This window comes from Lagenorhynchus albirostris, chromosome 14, assembly GCF_949774975.1.
Source record: "Lagenorhynchus albirostris chromosome 14, mLagAlb1.1, whole genome shotgun sequence".
NCBI classification, from domain to species: domain Eukaryota; kingdom Metazoa; phylum Chordata; class Mammalia; order Artiodactyla; family Delphinidae; genus Lagenorhynchus; species Lagenorhynchus albirostris.
The window spans coordinates 26,355,092-26,374,495 of NC_083108.1; the positions used below are offsets into that span (position 1 = coordinate 26,355,092).

General features: G+C 44.5%; 1 protein-coding gene across 1 annotated transcript in view; it reads right to left on the reverse strand.

Annotated features, from left to right (window-relative positions):
• KATNAL2 (katanin catalytic subunit A1 like 2) overlaps positions 1-19,404 on the reverse strand; it is a 90,721-nt gene that overhangs the window by 17,366 nt on the left and 53,951 nt on the right. Inside the window, exons 4-12 of the mRNA XM_060121942.1 lie at positions 17,433-17,550; positions 16,218-16,316; positions 13,963-14,061; positions 13,676-13,753; positions 10,713-10,811; positions 8,345-8,408; positions 8,028-8,146; positions 2,463-2,554; positions 193-303 (exon numbers count right to left, since the gene is read on the reverse strand). Coding sequence (XP_059977925.1) covers positions 193-303; positions 2,463-2,554; positions 8,028-8,146; positions 8,345-8,408; positions 10,713-10,811; positions 13,676-13,753; positions 13,963-14,061; positions 16,218-16,316; positions 17,433-17,550 — 879 coding nt within the window. The remainder of the gene's footprint in view (positions 1-192; positions 304-2,462; positions 2,555-8,027; positions 8,147-8,344; positions 8,409-10,712; positions 10,812-13,675; positions 13,754-13,962; positions 14,062-16,217; positions 16,317-17,432; positions 17,551-19,404) is intronic.

The window sequence follows — 19,404 nt, forward strand, 5'->3', positions numbered from 1 at the left end:
CTTCTGTTCAGGCAGATTCTTTCACGGTACAAGTAGCAAGGATTGAGGACTTGACCAGGAAAGCCTTCAGCTTCATCTTCCAGGGCTGGAACCAAACAAGAGGACTTTTCCTGAAGTGCTCAGTATAATATCTTCATCTGTACTCAGTGGCTCATGAAAATGCATTCAGAATGTACTCTCTAGATCTCTTACCATGGCAGGTTGGAGGCTGCTAAGACAAACACGAGATCCTCGGAGCGGGCCAGCCCATCCATCTGCACCAGTAACTCAGTCTTCATCCGCAGGCTTCCTTCGTGCTCTCCCCTAGAGAAAGACGGGAAGGTGAGATGCTCCCAAGAGGCAGAGTCTTTGCTTTCATGACCAGAGTGACACTCATAGCAAGGACTCAGTGACGGCAGACCGGGTTCCCTTCTGACAACTAACCCCTTCCCTGCCGCATTCTCAGGAGCTACTCATCCCAGGGTTGGAGAAAAGAAGCAATTGGTACTACTTTCAAACAGTAACAGAAAGGAAGTAAATGAATATAATGATGATATTGAAAAGAAAAACAAAGGCTGACAATGAACCAGAAAATAACCGAAGGGGAGACAGTGGCACTAGTAGATTAAAAAAGGCAGCCCCACTGTGTCGACCTGCCGTATCATTTACCCTTTTTAAAAAATGGCTTCATTGAGAATAATCCTTTTCATTTATATAGCAGGCATGAAAGTACTTTACACACACGATTTCTTTTAGTATAATGTATGGACATAAACTGTCCAAGAAGAGATGAACCACAACACAATATTTCATTCTCTTCTAATAAGAGACAAGATAATGACACGGAAACTAGGCTTTCCTTGCACAGCAGAATAGAGGCAGTTTTCTGTGCAAATTCATCCTCTGATTTTCCCACCACCCTCATTGCTGAGACCCTCCAGCCAAGAAAGAGGTCACTACACCATAGGACGTGCACAATCAAAACTGGCTCAAAGTCCTGACCAGCTCCAGCAGGCTCTCATGTAGATCAAGTTAAAAGGAAAAAAAAGTGCCTTTCTAGCACAACACAACATTCAGTTTCTCATCTCTGCCTGTATATGGTGGCAGCCCAAATTAGGCTTATGGGTTTTTTAAGAACTGTGCCCCTTTCTATCTAAGAAGAAATATAAATATCGTTATATATTTATCTAGCATTTACACATAATTACTATTCTTTTAACATAACATGACCCCCAAAGTCTTCAGACCACCTGCCCTTATTCCCTTATCCTTTGAAGACTCTCGTTTTAGTGTTTAACTTCCAGACAAGGAAACTGACACACTCAAGGCTGGTAGATGAAGTTTCCAAAGTAGCTCAATCAAAGCTGTGGAGGGCCCTGGGGATGGAGATGGGCAGAGTGCATGTAAGGGCGAGTGTCACTGCAGTAAGGCAGGCCAGGAGCACAGGGCATTGCAGAGGAAGTGACCACTAGGGCGGCCTGGTGGGCTCCCAGCCAGGCCCCCGTGCAGCTGCCTCTTCCCGCCAGGCCCCCTTTGGAGAGGCAGATCACCTAGCCTGGGGCTGACTAGCACCCATGAAGCCATAGAAACAGCTGCATTTCAATCAACGACATGAATCCCATGCATCTTGGATGCATCTTGATGGTTGTTTTTCTCTGCTGGGAAAATGGTTTTTAATAAGTAAAATTTCATAAATTATATTCTAGTTATACTTCCAACAAGATAATTGTTTACTTTTTATTAATATTAGTTCTGCCTTGATGATAGACCATTAGAAGCCATCAATAAATGCAGCTGTGTTGAGTTTTCCCTGAGAGCTGTTTTTTCAAGCCAGGGATACCAAGTTTAGTAAAAAGTTTCAAAGAAAAACACCTCTGATGAAGACAGAAAGGTGTTCTTAACACACACACACACACACACACACACACACACACACACAACCTCATTACAGTCTGAGATGTGTTCTGCCTGCTGGGGACATTAGTGGACACTTAATCTTTAGAGATAACATATGTGACATATTTAAAATCGGTCCGGCTGAGCCACAGTCTGGTGTCACAGAGAAGTGGCGGCTTCCCTGGCCTCACACGCCTTGTCCAGGGCTGCCTCTCAGGGCGTAGCCCTTGGCAGCCCCGTTCCCCCCAGGCAGCCCCTCTGGCTCCAGGGGAGGTGTTCACAGGCGGCTATTTGGAGCCAGCAGGATGGTTATGGCAGCCTGGGATCAGGGGCTGGGTGATCTTCAGGCCTGAAATCCACTCTGTGGGGAAAGGGCAAGGGAGAATGACATTTCCTCTGGTTATAAAAACTATTTAAATCAGCTATTCAGTTAACATGATCTAATTTAAAGACCTTTCCGTGTGTCTGCAGAAAATCTGGGGGCTTATTAATAGGCTCATTCTGCTGGTAAATGTCGATGGGCTTCCGACCGTCAAACACACTTACGAGAGGGGAGAAGTGATGACCAAAAAAACCCTGTCTGTTACCCAGGAGCCGTGCCTCTCTGACTCATCACTGACTCCAGCTCGTCCAGGAAGATGGTGGAGGGGGCGTGATAGCGGGCAAGTTCAAATAACACCTGGGTAGGAGAAAAGCAACCACTTGTTAATTCATATACTTAAAGTTCTCAGATGCTCCCAGAGATTAAAAGCTTAGGATAGCTGTAATATTAAGCATTTACGCTTCACTTTGTTATTTCACAATAACTTTATAATCATTACAGTTACTTCTCCCTAGCACTACCCCATGGTCCAATTATTTCCATTTACCACTTGGTAAAATTACAGCCAGAGAGAGTAAGTGGTTAGCTCAAGGTTATTAATCATAGGATTTCCCTGGTGGCGCAGTGCTTAAGAATCCACCTGCCAACGCAGGGGGACACAGGTTCTATCCCTGGTCCGGGAAGATCCCACATGCCGTGGAGCAACTAAGCCCGTGCGCCACAGCTACTGAGCCTGCGCTCTTAAGCCCACGAGCCACAACTACTGAGCCCATGTGCCACAACTACTGAAGCCCATGCGCCTAGAGCCCGTGCTCCGCCACAAGCGAAGCTACCGCAATGAGAAGCCCACGCACTGCAATGAAAAGTAGCCCCCGCTCGCCACAGCTAGAGAAAGCCCATGTGCAGCAACGAAGACCCAACACAGCCAAAACTAAATAAATAAAAATAAATAAATTTATTTTTTAAAGTTACTAATCATAAATGGGAGAGCTTAAGATAAAACTCAGTTCCTGAACTTTGTTAGTTAGTTTGTTAGCTAATTTGTTAGTTAACCCTTGAGACCCCCTGCCAATAACATGTTCCATATAGACACAAAAGCCTTGGAATACGTAAAATCAGTTAATAATTTTTTTTCCCTTACCACTTAGAGACAATAAGGTTATTCTCAGAAGGAAGAACTGCAGAGAAAGGGTAGAGTTCCGGTCATGGGCAACAAGGCCAAAGAATTTTGCCCTTTCTGCTCCCCAAATTACTCCACGGGGTCCCCAACACTGCTGTTTGGTAGGCTCAGGTACTTGAAGCAATTCCCAATTGAATAAAATGTTCCATTCCATAATAAAATATTATAGACTGAATAAGAACAGGAAAGCAACCAGCAAAAGAACAGCCATAAAAACAAAATCAAGAGCTCTAAAGGGAGATGTGGTGGTGATGAAAAGAGTATAAAAAACTATACCTTTTTTTAAAAAACCCTGAAACTAATCTCTTGAGCACCATATACAATTCTTCCCTGGTTGATCAGAGAAAGCATTAGAGATTTAGAAAAGAATAGATGTTCTTTAATAGGCATAGGAGATTTATTCTCTGTGTCACTTAGCACTAGCAAAGCATCACAGAATAAATAAGAGGGGAAGGGCTCAGAAAAGGCCAGATTGTGGTTTTCGTAGTAGTAGCAGGTCGTCCCTTACAGGCCTCCCTGTCACTGAATGGGAAACTCCTCACCTTCACCGCTGCTTGTGTGTGTGTGGTCCCTCCATGCTCATGCGCAAGTGTTTTCCTTTCACAGAATCCTATTTCTGGCTCAGCCCAGTGAGCTTAAGAGAACAGTGTCAATGCCGGGACACTCATCACAAATGTTTTTTAGACACAACAGAGACCAACTCATTAGCAGCAGGTAATTTGTCTTCCTGTCACAAAAAGAAAAGCTCAAATATACCTGGTATTAAGGATGATTACAACAGCAGCAATCTACCCAATGAAAAATGGCATATTAGAACACTTTTACACGTTTTTAAGGAGCTCCCCAAAGTGCAGAGAGACCAACAGCCTCGATAAGACCAAACATCCTGCTGGAAGGAGAACCACGTCTGGAGCCTATGTCTCCACATGGACCACACCACTACCCTTCCACTGCCAGAGAATATATAGAACCCTGGGTAAGTGCTTGGGAAGCATTAGCCTAAAATTTTCAGAAGCTCTTGGAGGAAGTTAAATCACACAACTGGGGGAGGGTGGAATGTTGAAAGATGTAAGCAGCAACAGGTGTGTGCATTTGCTAAAGAGACCACTCAGCTACTCAATAGCATCCACTCCTAAGAGACATGAGCATTAGGAGGGGAGGGAGAAACGTAACCAAGGGCTCCCTATAAATAACTCCTTAATTGGAATAGAAAGAGAAGCAAATGGTAGGAAAGCGTCTCTGATTTAGGGGAAGGCCTTGAAGGGCTTTCTTTATCTGAAAGCTTCACTGTAAGAATCTTGACAGCATGACCAAGGTTTTCCAGGTGAGGCTCTTTCCAGGAGCTCAGAAAATAAGAGTAATTTCTGAAAGGACAGAAGATAAGATCCTTCCAGATTAGCATTAGCAGAGTTATCTGGTTTCCTTTTTTTTAAAATTAATTAATTACTTTATTTATTTATTTATTTTTGGCTGTGTTGGGTCTTCGTTGCTGCATGCGGGCTTTCTCTGGTTGTGGCGAGCGGGGGCTACTCTTCGTTGTGGTGCAAGGGCTTCTCCCTGCGGTGACTTCTCTTGTTGCAGAGCATGGGCTCTAGACTCGCGGGCTTCAGTAGCTGCAGCACGCAGGCTCAGCAGTTGTGGCTCATGAGCTCTAGAGCACAGGCTCAGTAGTTGTGGCTCACGGGCTTAGTTGCTCTGCAGCATATGGGATCTTCCCGGACCAGGGCTCGAACCCGTGTCCCCTGCATGGGCAGGCGGATTCTTAACCACTGCGCCACCAGGGAAGTCCTGTTTTCCTTTTGAATTATTTTTTAATATCCAAAAAATGTATTTCATAGAAAATAAGAAATATGAGTATCTTCTAAACCTATAGAAAGATGCTCAAATTCATTCAGAATGAAAGAAATGCATGTTTGAGCACTTAAATGTTACTTTCACTATCAGACTGGCAAAGATTTTTAAATTTGGGTACTACATGGTGTTGGCCAGGGTGTGAGGAAGCAAACACACACACCACTGATGGGAATGTAAGCTGGTGCAACCCTGTCGGCAGGGAATTTGGCTATCAGTGGTTTTCTTTCCTTCTGACCCAGCAACTCTACTTCTAAGAAATTGTCCTACGCTACACTATATGCAAAGACACGTGTATAGAAAGACTCTTCACTGTAGCTTTCTTCATAATAGCAAGAGACTGGAAACAACCTAAATGTGTATTAAGAAAAGATTGGTTAAACACGTTTTGGTACAACCATGCAATGAAGTGTCATGCAGACATATTAAAAACATGTTCTGTCTATCTATAATAGTGTGGAACAAGATCCAAGTTACATTGTTAAGTGTGAAAAAACCCACAAGGTACAGAAGAGTATGTGTGCTATGTTCCTACTTGTATCTTAAAAGGAGGGAGATCGAGATACAGTTGTTGATGTTAATGTAGATATAAATAAATGTTCTGGAAAGCAATTGTAGTAGTTTCCTCCAGGGAGAAGGCTCAGGGGTCTTTTTGCTATTTTTTTCAGAAAGACTACTTTTTTTTCTTTGGCTGCATTGGGTCTTCATTACTGCACCTGGGCCTTCTGGCTTTCTGGCTTTCTCTAGTTGCGGCGAGTGGGGGCTACTCTTCCAGGGGCTCCTCTTCGTTGCCGTGCATGGGCTTCTAATTGCGGTGGCTTCTCTTGTTGCAGAGCACGGGCTCTAGGTGCGTGGGCTTCAGTAGTTGTGGCACACGGGCTCAGTAGTCGTGGCTCGCAGGCTCCAGAGCACAGGCTCAGTAGTTGTGGTGCACGGGCTTAGTGGCTCTGTGGCATGTGGGATCTTTCCGGGCCAGGGATTGAACCTGTGTCCCCTGCATTGGCAGGTGGATTCTTAACCACTGCGCCACCAGGGAAGTCCCTGAAAGGCTACTTTTTAAATGTATGGTAAAGGAAGGGGAAAAAATTGGGGGCGGAATCATTTCCTAACTCTTAGAAGTCTAGCAAAACAATACTGAAGCAGAGGAGAACTTGAGTTAAATAAAATGCTCACACAGAATGGAGCATTACAGTTAAATGACTTTTCTGGCTATTCAACATTAAACAAGAAAGTCCATTTAGTTTAAATCTTTGTTAGGAATATTCATTAGGGCTTCCCTGGTGGCGCAGTGGTTGAGAGTCCGCCTGCCGATGCAGGGGACACGGGTTCGTGCCCCGGTCCGCGAAGATCCCACATTCCGCGGAGTGGCTGGGCCCGTGAGCCATGGCCGCTGGGCCTGCGTGTCCAGAGCCTGTGCTCCACAGCGGGAGAGGCCACAGCAGTGAGAGGCCCGCATACCGCAAAAACAAAACAAACAAACAAAAAAACCAGAATATTCATTAAACATCTGAATTTCTTCTTTGCCTGGGTGAGTCTTGTCCAGGGAATCTTCCTCCGAGCACCTTGCAGTGTTTTGTGCTCATAGTTCAAAACACCACTTTTCATAACAGGAGATGAATCTAAACTGATTCTGGGGGCACCTTGTAAGTTTTGTTGTTCCTCATCACGCAGAAATGGAATGTTAAAGAGAAAAGTCTTCAGGCTGATAAGAATTCTAGTTTGTTGGATTTAAGCTAATTGAAATCTAGCTAACTAGAATCACATGGAACCCATAAATTTAGGAGCAGCTAAAATTAAACCCTGTCTGGCACTGAGTTAGACTCAAGATGAAGAACAATGAAATAGAAGATGTCAACATAGATTTCCATGAATTACAATCTGGTAGGGGTGATAAGAATTTATAAAAACTTACACATTTGAAGTAACTTGAGAACAATCACAAAGTAATAAGTAATAGGTTATTTTAGGTAAATCAATCCTTTAAAAATATTTTATTATCATTTCCAAAAAGCCAGAATATTTTGAAAGTAAGTCTATCCAAAGTAATGTAATTTAAGCATAATATTTTAGAGTAATTTCTTTTCAGAAAATATATCATATTTATATCCACTTTGTATTGATTACTTATCAGTCATCCTACAGAGTGCAATAGTTTAACAGGATTTCTAAGCAGGACCTACCTTACACTGAGGCATAAATCAAAAAACAAGTGTTCTCATAAGGTGACTGGAAGATATAGTAAAATTTTATAATATAAAATATACCATATACTATGAATGAGATATTGTAAAGATGGAAACAATCTCTTAAGGGAAGAAAAAAATCCCTACAGGCTATGGGCTCTGCAAAGGAAAGTTGCTCAGAGCACCTGAAAGAATAATTAAGTTTTAAGTTTCTTGATTCTTCCTTAGAGTATCTAGTATAGGGACTAGCATACCATAGTAGCCTCTCAATAAATGTTAACTAAATATACTGCACATGCTTAATAATAAATGCTTCTTGAATGAAGAAATAATAGACCACTTCAGAGACAATTTTTTCCAGCTTCTATTCCCAAGTCGCATGAATTGCAAAAGGGCTGTTGGTCAAATTCCCAAAGGAAGGGAGATCATGTTTGATGATAGGGGCATGACTGATAGCCACACACAGTAGTCAATCTACCTCCCAGGTTTTTGGTAATTAAGATCCAGGATAAATTTGAACATACAAATCACTTAAAACAAATAAGATATAACCTCATTTTGTACCACGGTATTTTGCCAGAACTTAACCTAAAAAACCAAAATCAAGAATCCCTACCCGAACAAGCTTTTCTGAATCCCCTCTCCATTTGCTTACGATGGTAGACGCAGAAATATTAAAGAAGGTTGTTTTACATTCCGTAGCCACAGCTTTGGCCAGCAAAGTCTTTCCTGTACCTAGAATCACATGTGGGTAAAATATATGAGCGGCCCTCGAGCTCCATTCCTCTGCCTGCAGACGGAAGGCAGTCACACAAGCAAAACAGGAGGTGTTTACTCAGCAAGCACTGCCCCAGCCCTGAAGTAAGGACAGATGGGGCAACTCGTCCTCTGCACACACGCTTCATACCAAGGCCAAAACAGAAAGCCCTTTACCTGGAGGTCCGTAGAGCAGCAGTCCTTTCCAGGGGGAAAGGATTCCTGTAAACAGCTGTGGGTACTATGGGAGCAAGGAACAAGGATGAGGTTTAGTATCGGTACGTCAGCCTGCGCGCCCTGAGCTCAGGCAAGCTAGGGGAGCTAGGGTGAAACACACGCAACTCTGCGTCAGGCCCTCCTTTTTTTTTTCTTTTTCCCAGTACGCGGGCCTCTCACTGTTGCAGCCTCTTCCGTTGCGGAGCACAGGCTCCAGACGCGCAGGCTCAGCGGCCATGGCTCACGGGCCCAGCCGCTCCGCGGCATGTGGGATCTTCCCGGACTGGGGCACGAACCCGTGTCCCCTGCATCGGCAGGCGGACTCTCAACAACTGCGCCACCGGGGAAGCCCAGGCCCTCCTTTTTTTAAGGCTGGCTTTTTCCTTCCCCCCCACCCATATATATATCTTACTTATCCCAATTTTACCTTCACACTTGATAGGATGCATGGCTTAATTTTTGTCACTTTTTAAAAGAGCAGTTATTTTAAGGAGAAGAAAGGCATATGTAGGTACTTTTCTCTCCGTTTCAATAGTCATTTCTCACATGCATAACATCATTTCCCCCAGAGTTCGACATATATGCAGAGCATCTGGCAATCTTTTGAATGTTGTGAAGCAGGTATGCTCTTTAAGATACATACTAGAACCAACATACAAAAGTGTATGTGAATAAAGCTCAAAGCTATGGTGAAGCCTGATTTGGAAGTTGCGAACATTCAGTGCAGAATACATTATGAGACACTGACTCCAAACAGAACATGCGTGGACTTTCAGTGAGTCTCTCCCATTAGTTCAAACTCAAGCCATCTGGAGTTGATAGAGAACCAAGGAGAAGGAAAAATAATAGTAAAATTATAACTAGCTATTAGTTTCTTGCTGATGCTAATGTCAAAATGTTGACATCATGTGGAACTTCTAATACCATGGAGATAACACAACCAGAGTCTGATTGGGCAGTTCTATTCTTTCGTACAAGAAGTCTTGTACAATAGAGCCACTCAGAGGAAATAGGGAATAAATACATTTCTACTAATTCTGAACACCAGTATATTTCTTACCCCCATGGCTGAACACAGGAAGGAAGAAAGGGAAGACAGTCCAAATTTACTGATTTTGTCCCATTCAAAAAGAAGCATCCAAAAATCAGGGGCTGCAAGGGCCCAGTGGTAAGAATAAATAGGTTATTCAATAAAGTAAATCTGTATTCCTAACTGCAGGAGATTACAAAAAATGGCCACAAATTATTTGCAGCTCCTTCCACCAAGAGGCAGAGGATATCTGTCTATCGCTTGAATCTGGATTTTGCCTTGTGAATTTGGCCAGTGGGACATTAGCAAATAGAAGAAGAGACTTGAAAATAGAGACGAGCAAATATACAGACAATGAGACACGGGAAAGGCTCACGGATTGGGTCCTGCCCTTTCTTGCTTCTGTCTGGGAACTCTCTGCACCGTGTGAGCAAGACTTGGGCTCTCCTGCCAGAGGACGAGAGGCAGAGAGAGGCCTCAGCTGCCTGGTGATCCCAGCTTCCACAGCTTTTCCAGCTTTTCCAGCCACCCTGGCTGATGCCCCAGACGTGTGAGTGAGCCCAACCAACATCACGTGGAAAAGAGCCAAACTGGCCCAGCTAAGCCCAGCCCAAAGAGCCCACCCACAGAATTGCAAACAAATAAATGATTGTCATTCTAAGGCACTAAGTGTTGGGGTGGTCTGTTATACAGCAAAAGCCATGTGGTACACTGACCTTCTCATCACCACTGTTGTAAACCAAACATGAAGAGTCTTGTTTTTCTATTTTTCTTCCTATTTAGTGAGCCACTCTGCACAAAACTCTGTCAGGAATAAGCTGAGCACAGCCCTATGGCTCTATTGGCCAGTGCCCTGGAAGGGGCTGTCTAGTCTTCACAACCAGCTGAAAGCAAAGCCCCCAATGATGGGGGTGTTGGGGGCAGGGGGAAGATCTATGCAAACAAAGTCAGATGCTCTCTCTTATGGCAGTTATTTCTACTCTAAATATTTTTAGGGAGGCAGGCTGATTTGAACCTATAGTAACTGACAAATCATATGTACTATAGAGTCTTAGATCTTAAATTACCTCTTAGAGCAGACACCTGCCTTCACCCAATATGCAACATGATTTCAAATTGCCTAGAATGGACTGAGCCTTGGTGCTCCAGTGTTGACAAAATATTGTGACACAGGCAAAAAGTTAATTTGTGGACAGAAAAGCACCCTGTCATTCTCTTCCTGATGGCTATATGACATATAGCTTGTCCAATGGATAATGAACAGAAATATCTCCCAAGAGGCTTCCTTCCCATCCTTACCCTTATAGGATACACAACAGCTTCTTTGACTAACTGCTTGGCTGCATCAAGTCCAATAATGTCATTCCACTTTATGTTTGGATTATGGAGATAAATGTCCTGCAATGCACATTTGATCATTTTGTTAAAACTAATGTTCTCCTCCACAGCTGTCATAAACATTGGAGCAGCAGAATACCTGACTTACAATAGGACACAAAGTGCTTGTGATAAACACTCTTCATATTAGATACATGTGTATATATACACATTGTAATCTGAGGCTAGTTCACCAAAGGGATGTCATGAAAATATTCAGTGATATTCCCTGAAGAAGACATTGCTGATATAATATGGTACTTTTAGGGTAAAAAAAGAAAATCTTCTAATGAGGGACTATACCTGTCTTCGGTCAATAGCAAACCATGCTGATTTACAACCGTAATCAAAGAAGCTACAGAATATGCCTACAAATTACATTAGCTTTTACTCTGAAACATAGTTCCTAGCCGTTGCCTGCCCTCTCTCTTACTCCTTGATCTCGAAAACACTCTCTTAATTTGCTGCCTAAAAGAGAGAACGCTCCTCTGAAACCAATTTCTCTTTTTCCCTAGTGATCGCTCCCTACTTCCATCAGGAGCAATTGCTTCTACAAAATCCAAGGAAACCAACAACCAAGCGAAAGTCTTCCCCTCACATAGCAGAGCCCTGTAGCAACCACTGAGGGTAATCAATTAAGGTAGCTTTTACTGATACTAATTTACAGTTTCCAAACTTCAATTTCGCTAGATGATCAGAACAGTCACTCAGGGGCCTTTCTCAGTAGGAGCTGTTTTGGGCAAGCTGAATGTCTAAGAGTGTTACGGCCAAAAACAAAACAAAACAAAACAAAAAACCCACCTCTTTTCCAAAGTCATTCTGAGTGACTACAGAACAATCTGCAAACTACTTTTATATTTATTTAATTTTTAAATAAATAATACACGCACATGGTTCAACAATATACAAACATATTTTTAAAATTCTGGTGAGATGTTATACCTCCACTTCTGTCCCCCATCCTCCCAGTTCCCTTCACCAGAAGTGACAAATTTTATTAGAGAAACTATTTATGCAGGTGATTTTCATGGTGTATGATGTATGTATGATCCATTCCTGGGTGAGCTGACAAAGGTCTCAGTCTTCCAAAATCTTGGGAGAACCACCCTGTCTTTAAAGGACCACCCACTCATTCTTATTACCACACTTTCTTAGGAAAAGCTTGGCACACAGTGGGGATTCAACTACCCTGGAGTTCAAGGCATCCATAGATAATAGCAGTATTCCTTGCCTTCTTCTAGAGTTGACATTGAATTCCACGTGGTACTGTTTAAGTTCCCAGTAGGAAGTCCCTCCTTATATCAATCAAAAGTTCTCAAGACTCAGCAGGACTGCCTCAGGAGGTGGTGAGCTCCCATCCCTGTCAGCATTCAGGCAGGGTCTGCACGACTGCCTCCCACTGTACTGTGGGAAGGGTTCCAAATGGAATCCTTTCAGGCCACTTCTACTCTACAACTTTATTATCACTAGTCCTGGTATCCTTTTGCAAAAACACTAACAAGACTATTGATTTGGGGGTATAAAAATATTTTTCTCTGCTTTCTTATGCATCCTAATTACCACAGCCTGGCTCAATCCCTCATCCTCTCACTGGCAATAACTTCAGAGCTGGTCTTCCTATCTCCATGTCTTTGATAGCCTTCCACACTGTCATTAGAACAGGCTGTCTAAAAGTACATTTGATTGCCCCATTCTCCTGATGGACGACTTTCGAAGATTCCCAGTCTCCCACAGACTGACTCCAGCCCTGGGTCCTGTTCGCAGCACCCTTACATGCAGGAACCCCGGCCTCTCTCTCCAGCCCATCTCCCACCATTCCTTGCGTCCCAGGTGGCTCCTGAGAAGCACTGCACAAGCGCTACAACTTCACAGGTCTGCACCTCTGCCCAGAACGCCTCCCCCCACCCTCTTCTACTCTTTTTTCACGTGGCTGTTTCCTGCGTATCTTCTTCCCTAACACTTTCCCCACTCCCTGGCACAACAATACCCATCCGTTATGCTCCTAAAGTGCACCTTGCCCGTGGGACGAGAAACTCTTATGGGCAAGGACTGTGTTGAGTCGTTCACCTTTGTGTTTCCAGCCACCAGCACATGCCTGACACATCAGAGGCGTGCAGGGGACAAATGCTGGGCTGAAAGGAGACCTGGGAGACCTTAATGACCTCAGAGTAGATGTAAAGTTCTTGCATCATTTTAAACGTCTCTCTGAGCCTGTCTAGGTTTCAGTTTTTCATTAAATACAAGATCACTGGAAATTAGAAAAACCTCCTATAACTCAGGAATCTATTCTATTCCCAAGGAACTTGCCCAAAGTCACACAGCTAGAAAGAGGAGGATCTAGGAATCAAATCCAGGTCAACCTATTCCACAGCCTGTGTCGTTAACCATTAAACTTCACTGTCTTTAGGTCCCGGAGGCCAATCTTGAAAAATCAGTAGTTTGGATGGTAAGATCCTTCCTACTAATCTGTTTCTTCATGAAAATTTCCAGTTAGGAAATCAGACTCCCAACATCTCTATTTCTAGGCTTCGACTGTTTAAACAAGACGCAGACGTGCTCTTTCCTTCTCTGAGAGGCTTTCTTTCCTTAAGTCTTGGCTCGGCTCTAAACCCTTTCACCTGTCCCTTCCACTCTAAGTCTTTTTCTCTTTGGGTTTTCTTGGCCTCTATAGTGAGATGGTGGGCTTTTTATATTGTAATTTTACGATTCTATAATTTATTCATCATGCATTATTGTGCCTCTAAACAATATGAGTGCCTTTGCAAGTGGGGGCACTTTATAAATAAATGATTATATTTATTGTTATTAATAAAAGAAGCAGCCCACAATGCTCCAGGAGCCCCAATCCGCCTCCGTAAATTTGTGAATTGAATATCAGATCTTACCCGGCTCACCACGGCTGCCAATTCTCGCATCTCACTGTTCATGCCAATAAATGCACTCAGAGGTTTCAACAATCGTTCCTGACAATAGGAATAGAAAGCCTAATGTTACAATATTACTTCATCACTTGGGAAGAAAAACGGGGCACGGACCTCCAGGACACAAATGGTGGCAGGTTGCTATGAACTTTGACTTGATCTCAAGGTTTCTCTGGACTCAAAATTATATTCCCAAAGTTCATCTGGATTTTGGCAGTTTGTAAGATGAATGTCCCATCTTAGCCACTTACTGAAGGGTCTGGGTTACAGTCGAAGCTATTCAAGCCAAGTTTGCTGGTTGCTCCTTTTATGGCATCTGTGAGCAGCCCTCGGAAGTCAATGATTTGGCCCTGAAAGGGAGTAACAGTTATTGAAACGGCTATTAAAACATGAGGGGAGACTAACCTTAATAGCTCAGTTTCATTAAATTAAGACACATTTATGTGCCTTGGTATGTAGTGCAAACTTAAAGCCTCAAAAAGAAACTGCACTAATAATGAACAAGATGATTTCATCAAGTTGGGGCACTCTAGGAAAAAGAAACAAGTTATAAAGAAATTCTTCAGAATGGAGTTGGTTTGGATAAAATTCCCAAGCATTTGTCAGTTCCTGTCACACCATCTGCTTCCTACATGTCTACTTCCCCTGTATTGTCTCATCCTTTTTAAACATTCCACACGCAGGAAGACTTCACTGGCACAAGAATATTGATAGCTCCTATTTATGGACCACACTGTACATTTACCACTCAGGAGACTGCCTGGCACAAAACAGGTGTGCAAGGTACTTGTGAGGATTATTTCCAATCCTTCTAACACTTCTGCTAGTCGGGAATGGCATCCTAGTTTCACAGATGTGGAGGTAAGGCCAGAGAAGTTAAATGATCTGCCCAGGGCCATACAGCTAACAAGTTACTTAAGACCAGGATTCAAACCCAGATATCTGTCTCCCCTACCCATACTCCTTCTGTCTCCCCTAGAGGCAGAATGAAAAAGCAAGGATGCCTGTAAAAAATAAAAGACAGTAACAGTAGCCAACATCTACTGAGTGCTTATTATGTGCTGGGTGTAAGACTAAGGCACTCCATTCATTATGACCTTGGAAGTGGGCACTATGATTATTTCCACTTCACAGATGAGAGAAACGAGGCTTGGAGAGATTAAACAACTTGCCCAAGGTTCACAGCCAGGAAGGTCTGACCTGGGCTTTGAACCTAGGCCGGCTGACTCCAAAGCTAGTGCCTTTGGAAATAGCACATCTACAAAATTTGCACGGGGGCCTGGGAATCATGAAGCTAGGGGCTCTGAGATGGTGATGAAAGACCCATTTTGGAGATAGGCCCCTGACCATATGCCCTCATTCAGCTTATGAAATGCTAGGGAGAAAACCGTCCACAGTTTACCCTGAGGACATTTCTGCTGCAAAGAGAATTTATAGCCAGATTCTTTCAAAGGTTAAGTGCTGGGTTAAATAGCCCCTTCCTTGACCTGATCAGAAACATCCATTCACATTAACATGAGATGTTCATGAGAGCAGCATTGCTGGGCACACAAGTGACCAAAAATGTGACATAGGTAGTGACGGTGAGCAGGGTAGTATTCCTCTATGGGCAGCAGTGATTCGAATGTGTCACCTCCAGGAATCACCCATATAATCGAGGGCCTAAAAGGAGCCAGTTCTGGCCCATGAAGCGGCTCCCCTTGATTTCAGGGAGATAGATGCTCCCAGTTCCCCTCCAGACACACACATCCAGAGTTTGGTCTGCCTGAGAAGAGCTGGCCAGAGGTAAGTCAGCAGTCCCGTACGATCGAAGAAAGAAAGATGACTCAATGATATTCAACCCTGAAAAGTTATAATCAAGAGAAACACGTTGGTGTCGATGCTGCTTTTTATTTCCAAGTGACCCACTTTTACCTACCTTTGGCCTACAACTACCCAATATGGGTCTTTTCTGTTTGAGAGACTGTTATTTACGAATCAGGACGTGAGGTTCATTAGGAAAGGGGTAAATATCTATTGAGGACAAGATCAGCCTTATATCAACTGAGGTTTCCTGGTTCACATGAAATTACATTCAAGCCTGGAGCCACATCTCCAAGGAGAAAGGAACACTGCTAGTCAACTCCTGCTGACAGGGCAGAAAAGAATGAGTGCAAGGCCACAACTCCTTAGGTATCGCAGAGCACTTTGTCACTGTCATCACAGAATTTTTAAGCTGAAAGGAACCTTAGAAGCCATCTCTTCCAAACCCAGCAATTTACAAATGGGAAACTGAGCCCCTTGGAGATGGGGCCGTTCATTCAAGTCCATCCACCCAGGAGGGAGATCCAGACCAGCACCTCAGGGTCTCATCCGCAGCCAGTCCCTTGCCAATTCACCCCACAGCCAACCTTTGATCATCACATATTACTTTTCCTCTTTGACAAATATAACACTTAAAATTTTTCATTTTCAAAAAGAAAAGGGAATTCCCCCATTTAGTGTTCAGTTCATGAGTCCCACTTACTTTTGGTGGGCGGATGTTTTCTTCTCCACTGCCTTTGTTGATTCCAGATACACTTAAGCCAAAGTCAGCACTCTCCTTATGAGTGTGATTGACAAGCTCCTGGAGAAAGAGGAAGACAGTGAGAAGTCAGCTGCGGAAAGCAACTTCGAGATGCTGGCTGCAGCTGCCCGTCCCGTCGTCCCACACCATTCTGCAAACGGGGACTCCCACGTGTGATTCAACCTCTTCTGTGCAGACCCAACAAGATGAATAAACTCTGCCTGTGCCAGGAAGGAGGAGCTGTCCCAGGAAGCCATGGGCTCTGAGAGCACAAGCAGTGGAGGAAATGGTTGGGCCTCCACCCATGCCCACTCACTGGCCTGTCTTTTCTCCTCGGACCAGAGGTATTTGTGGGCAGGGGCGGCTGAGTTTGGAGATGCAACATAGTCGACAGTTAGCCAGCCTCCTGTGGGATTCATCCTGCCCCCCTTCACCTCCCCTCCCCCTGAGCCAGTTTGCAATGGCCAGGACCACACAACCTCCTTGCAGGTGAGAGATGCCTTTTGACCAACTGAGTTTTGTGATGATGCCTTTCTATCCCACCAGACCGCTTTGACATGCATTCTTTCATTCCTCTTCACCATTTCCATTAGTTCTCTTTCCTTTGAAACCTGGTATGTTTTGTCCTAAACCAGAAGGTTCTTGGCAAGGATTCACCCGCCTGCTGGGCTCTCTCCTCTTGCTACCCATCTCTTTCCCCAAAAGTCCAGTGTGGAGGTCTGGGGTGGTGACCCACCATGTGCGTCTTGGAGAAACCCAGTAGGAGACTGTGAGGCCCAGCCACACCCAAGACTACACTGGCCTACACTTCGGACCCCAGGGACATGCTTCAGGACAGGTAGAGCTGGCACCTACGGTTTCCTCAAGCGGGACGATTGTGCTTCGTGAAGACCAGGCCCTCCTGCTCTGACTGGGCCTAGGACTCACGCCTCAAGGCCTGTCACCCAGCACTCAGACCAACGGAAAGCTTGTGGGGAGGAAGGAGTCCTCCTTCCAAGTGAAGAAACGTTAGGAAGCCTGGGGATCTGCCCGTCCTTTTAACCCAGTGTGCTGGAAGAAAATCTACAATTTAACAAAATCAAATTGTGCTCAATAAACAAATAAATGTGACTTTTTTCTTGGGGCTGTTTCTCAGCCACCTGCAATTTTACCAACGTCAAGTAAAGCCGGCCCGACCTCTTTAGGATGCTCCCTGTAGAGGGGCTTGGCGCCCCCTGGCTTCCCCACCGTGGTTTTGGACCGTGGCCTCTGCTGGCTGATCTTGGGAAGATTTTGACAACTGTCGCTCGTCACTCTAGAGGAGGGAACAAAGACCATGGTGGAAGTCCTTTTAACTGAATTTGAGGCAGCTAAACACCTTGCATAGTGCATTTAAAGAGAGTTCTGGAAAGATCTGCAGATGCAAGTCTGTCTGCACCGTCCTCCCACTCTGCCCAGCCCGGCCCTGTCCCTCTTCAGTCTATCCAGGTTCCTCCAAGACTGGGCTAGAGGGTCCACTTCCTCCTGGAGGTCCCCGACACCCTCTCTTCATTTCCCCTTCACACCACCTGGCTTCTACAGATAGCTTTCTACCCCTAAGAACACACTGCTCTACAAGCATTCCTCAGATGTTTCTTCCCACCTTCCTTTAACAACAGCACTCAGACCAGGGGAAGGGTGCGGGGCAGGAAGGGGTCCTCCTGCTGAAATTAAGAAACGTTAGGAAGTCCTGGGCATCTGTCCGTCGTCTCAATCCATCGTGCTGGGTGCACCCTGCCTACTGCCCTTCAAGCCGCGCACAGCCAGCATCAAAAGTGGCTTGTGGAAGGGAGGCAAAGTTCCCTCATCTCTGCTGTCACAGATCATTCACATTTGCAGAACAAATTTTCACCAAATATTGTTCACTTGAGGCAAAATGAACTGATGGGGCTGGAAGTCCCAGTGGTAGCTAACTCTGGTGGAGACGGGGAGCCTTGCCTGCAAGGGGGCCCACCCCGGGGGTGGGACTTGTGGTGGTTCAAAGAGTATGCATGCACTTGACTGTGTTTATGTCATACATCAATTCAAAGGTAAAATAAACCTGTCACTATGTCCGCATAAGTAGACATGGAATATTTTCAGGTAGGCGACGATATCCAGAGAGAGGCAGGGTGTGCTCGCAGGGCAGAACATGAGCTCCCCCATGGGAGGTTGTTTGGTTCTCGTCCCTCACGTGAGGAGCGTTTACAGGACGTTCGCTAGAAGTATTTCTCCCCATGTTCTAAGTGGTCTCACAGAGCTGCTATTTCAACCCCATTTTTTTGTAGGAAAGAAAAAGTTGCTGGTGTCTAATATAAACGCGTAGGTATTTGGCCAGCAAGATCCCCCACGCCAATACCACACCAGTGTCCGCTCGTGGTGATCCCAGTGTTGGGCCCTCTGGGGTGAGTGTCATAAGACGTGGACAACTGGCGGTTTCTCAGGGCATTTGTCTTTCATCTGTAACCAAGGAACAAGAATGTCTGTCCCTCAGGCATTTTGCTGGCACAAAAATCAACCATCTATGAAATGAGTGCCAAGCATTGTACAAGTACAAACCCTGCGAGTAGCATTGGTTTAAATGAAGTAAGGAGACATATATATATATACACACATACACACATATACATATATATACGTGATACATATATATAAAACGGGCCTAAACATCCTTGTGAGGCTGGCGAAGAACCGGGAGTCATTTTCCCACTTTGATTTCCCATTGGAGGTAACTGATTCACAGATCTGCTTTGACATGACCGAAGACATGTGCACTAATGTACAAGCAATGCAATTCATTTCCAATCAGCTCTAAGGATTGTAAAATTCTTCTGAATATGAAACCAAATTCACCCTGCTTTAACTTTAGTCACCGGTCCTTGGTGTGCCCTATGGAATTCTGCAAAGAAGGCCTAATCTCTCTTTAGAAAGTGAAGACTGCCACCGTGTTGTTCTAGGTGCCCACCCCCACCCCAAGTCTTCTGTTCTTCAAGCTAAACACCTCCAGTTGCTCCAAGCACTCCTAAGGTTACCTGGCTCCCAGAGTCGTCCTCATCCTGGTCATCTTCCCTTTGTCCACTGTCATCTGACTGGAATAGAGTCACTTCCTACGTTTTGGACGCTGTGTTTCTATTGATGAGGCCCGAGACCA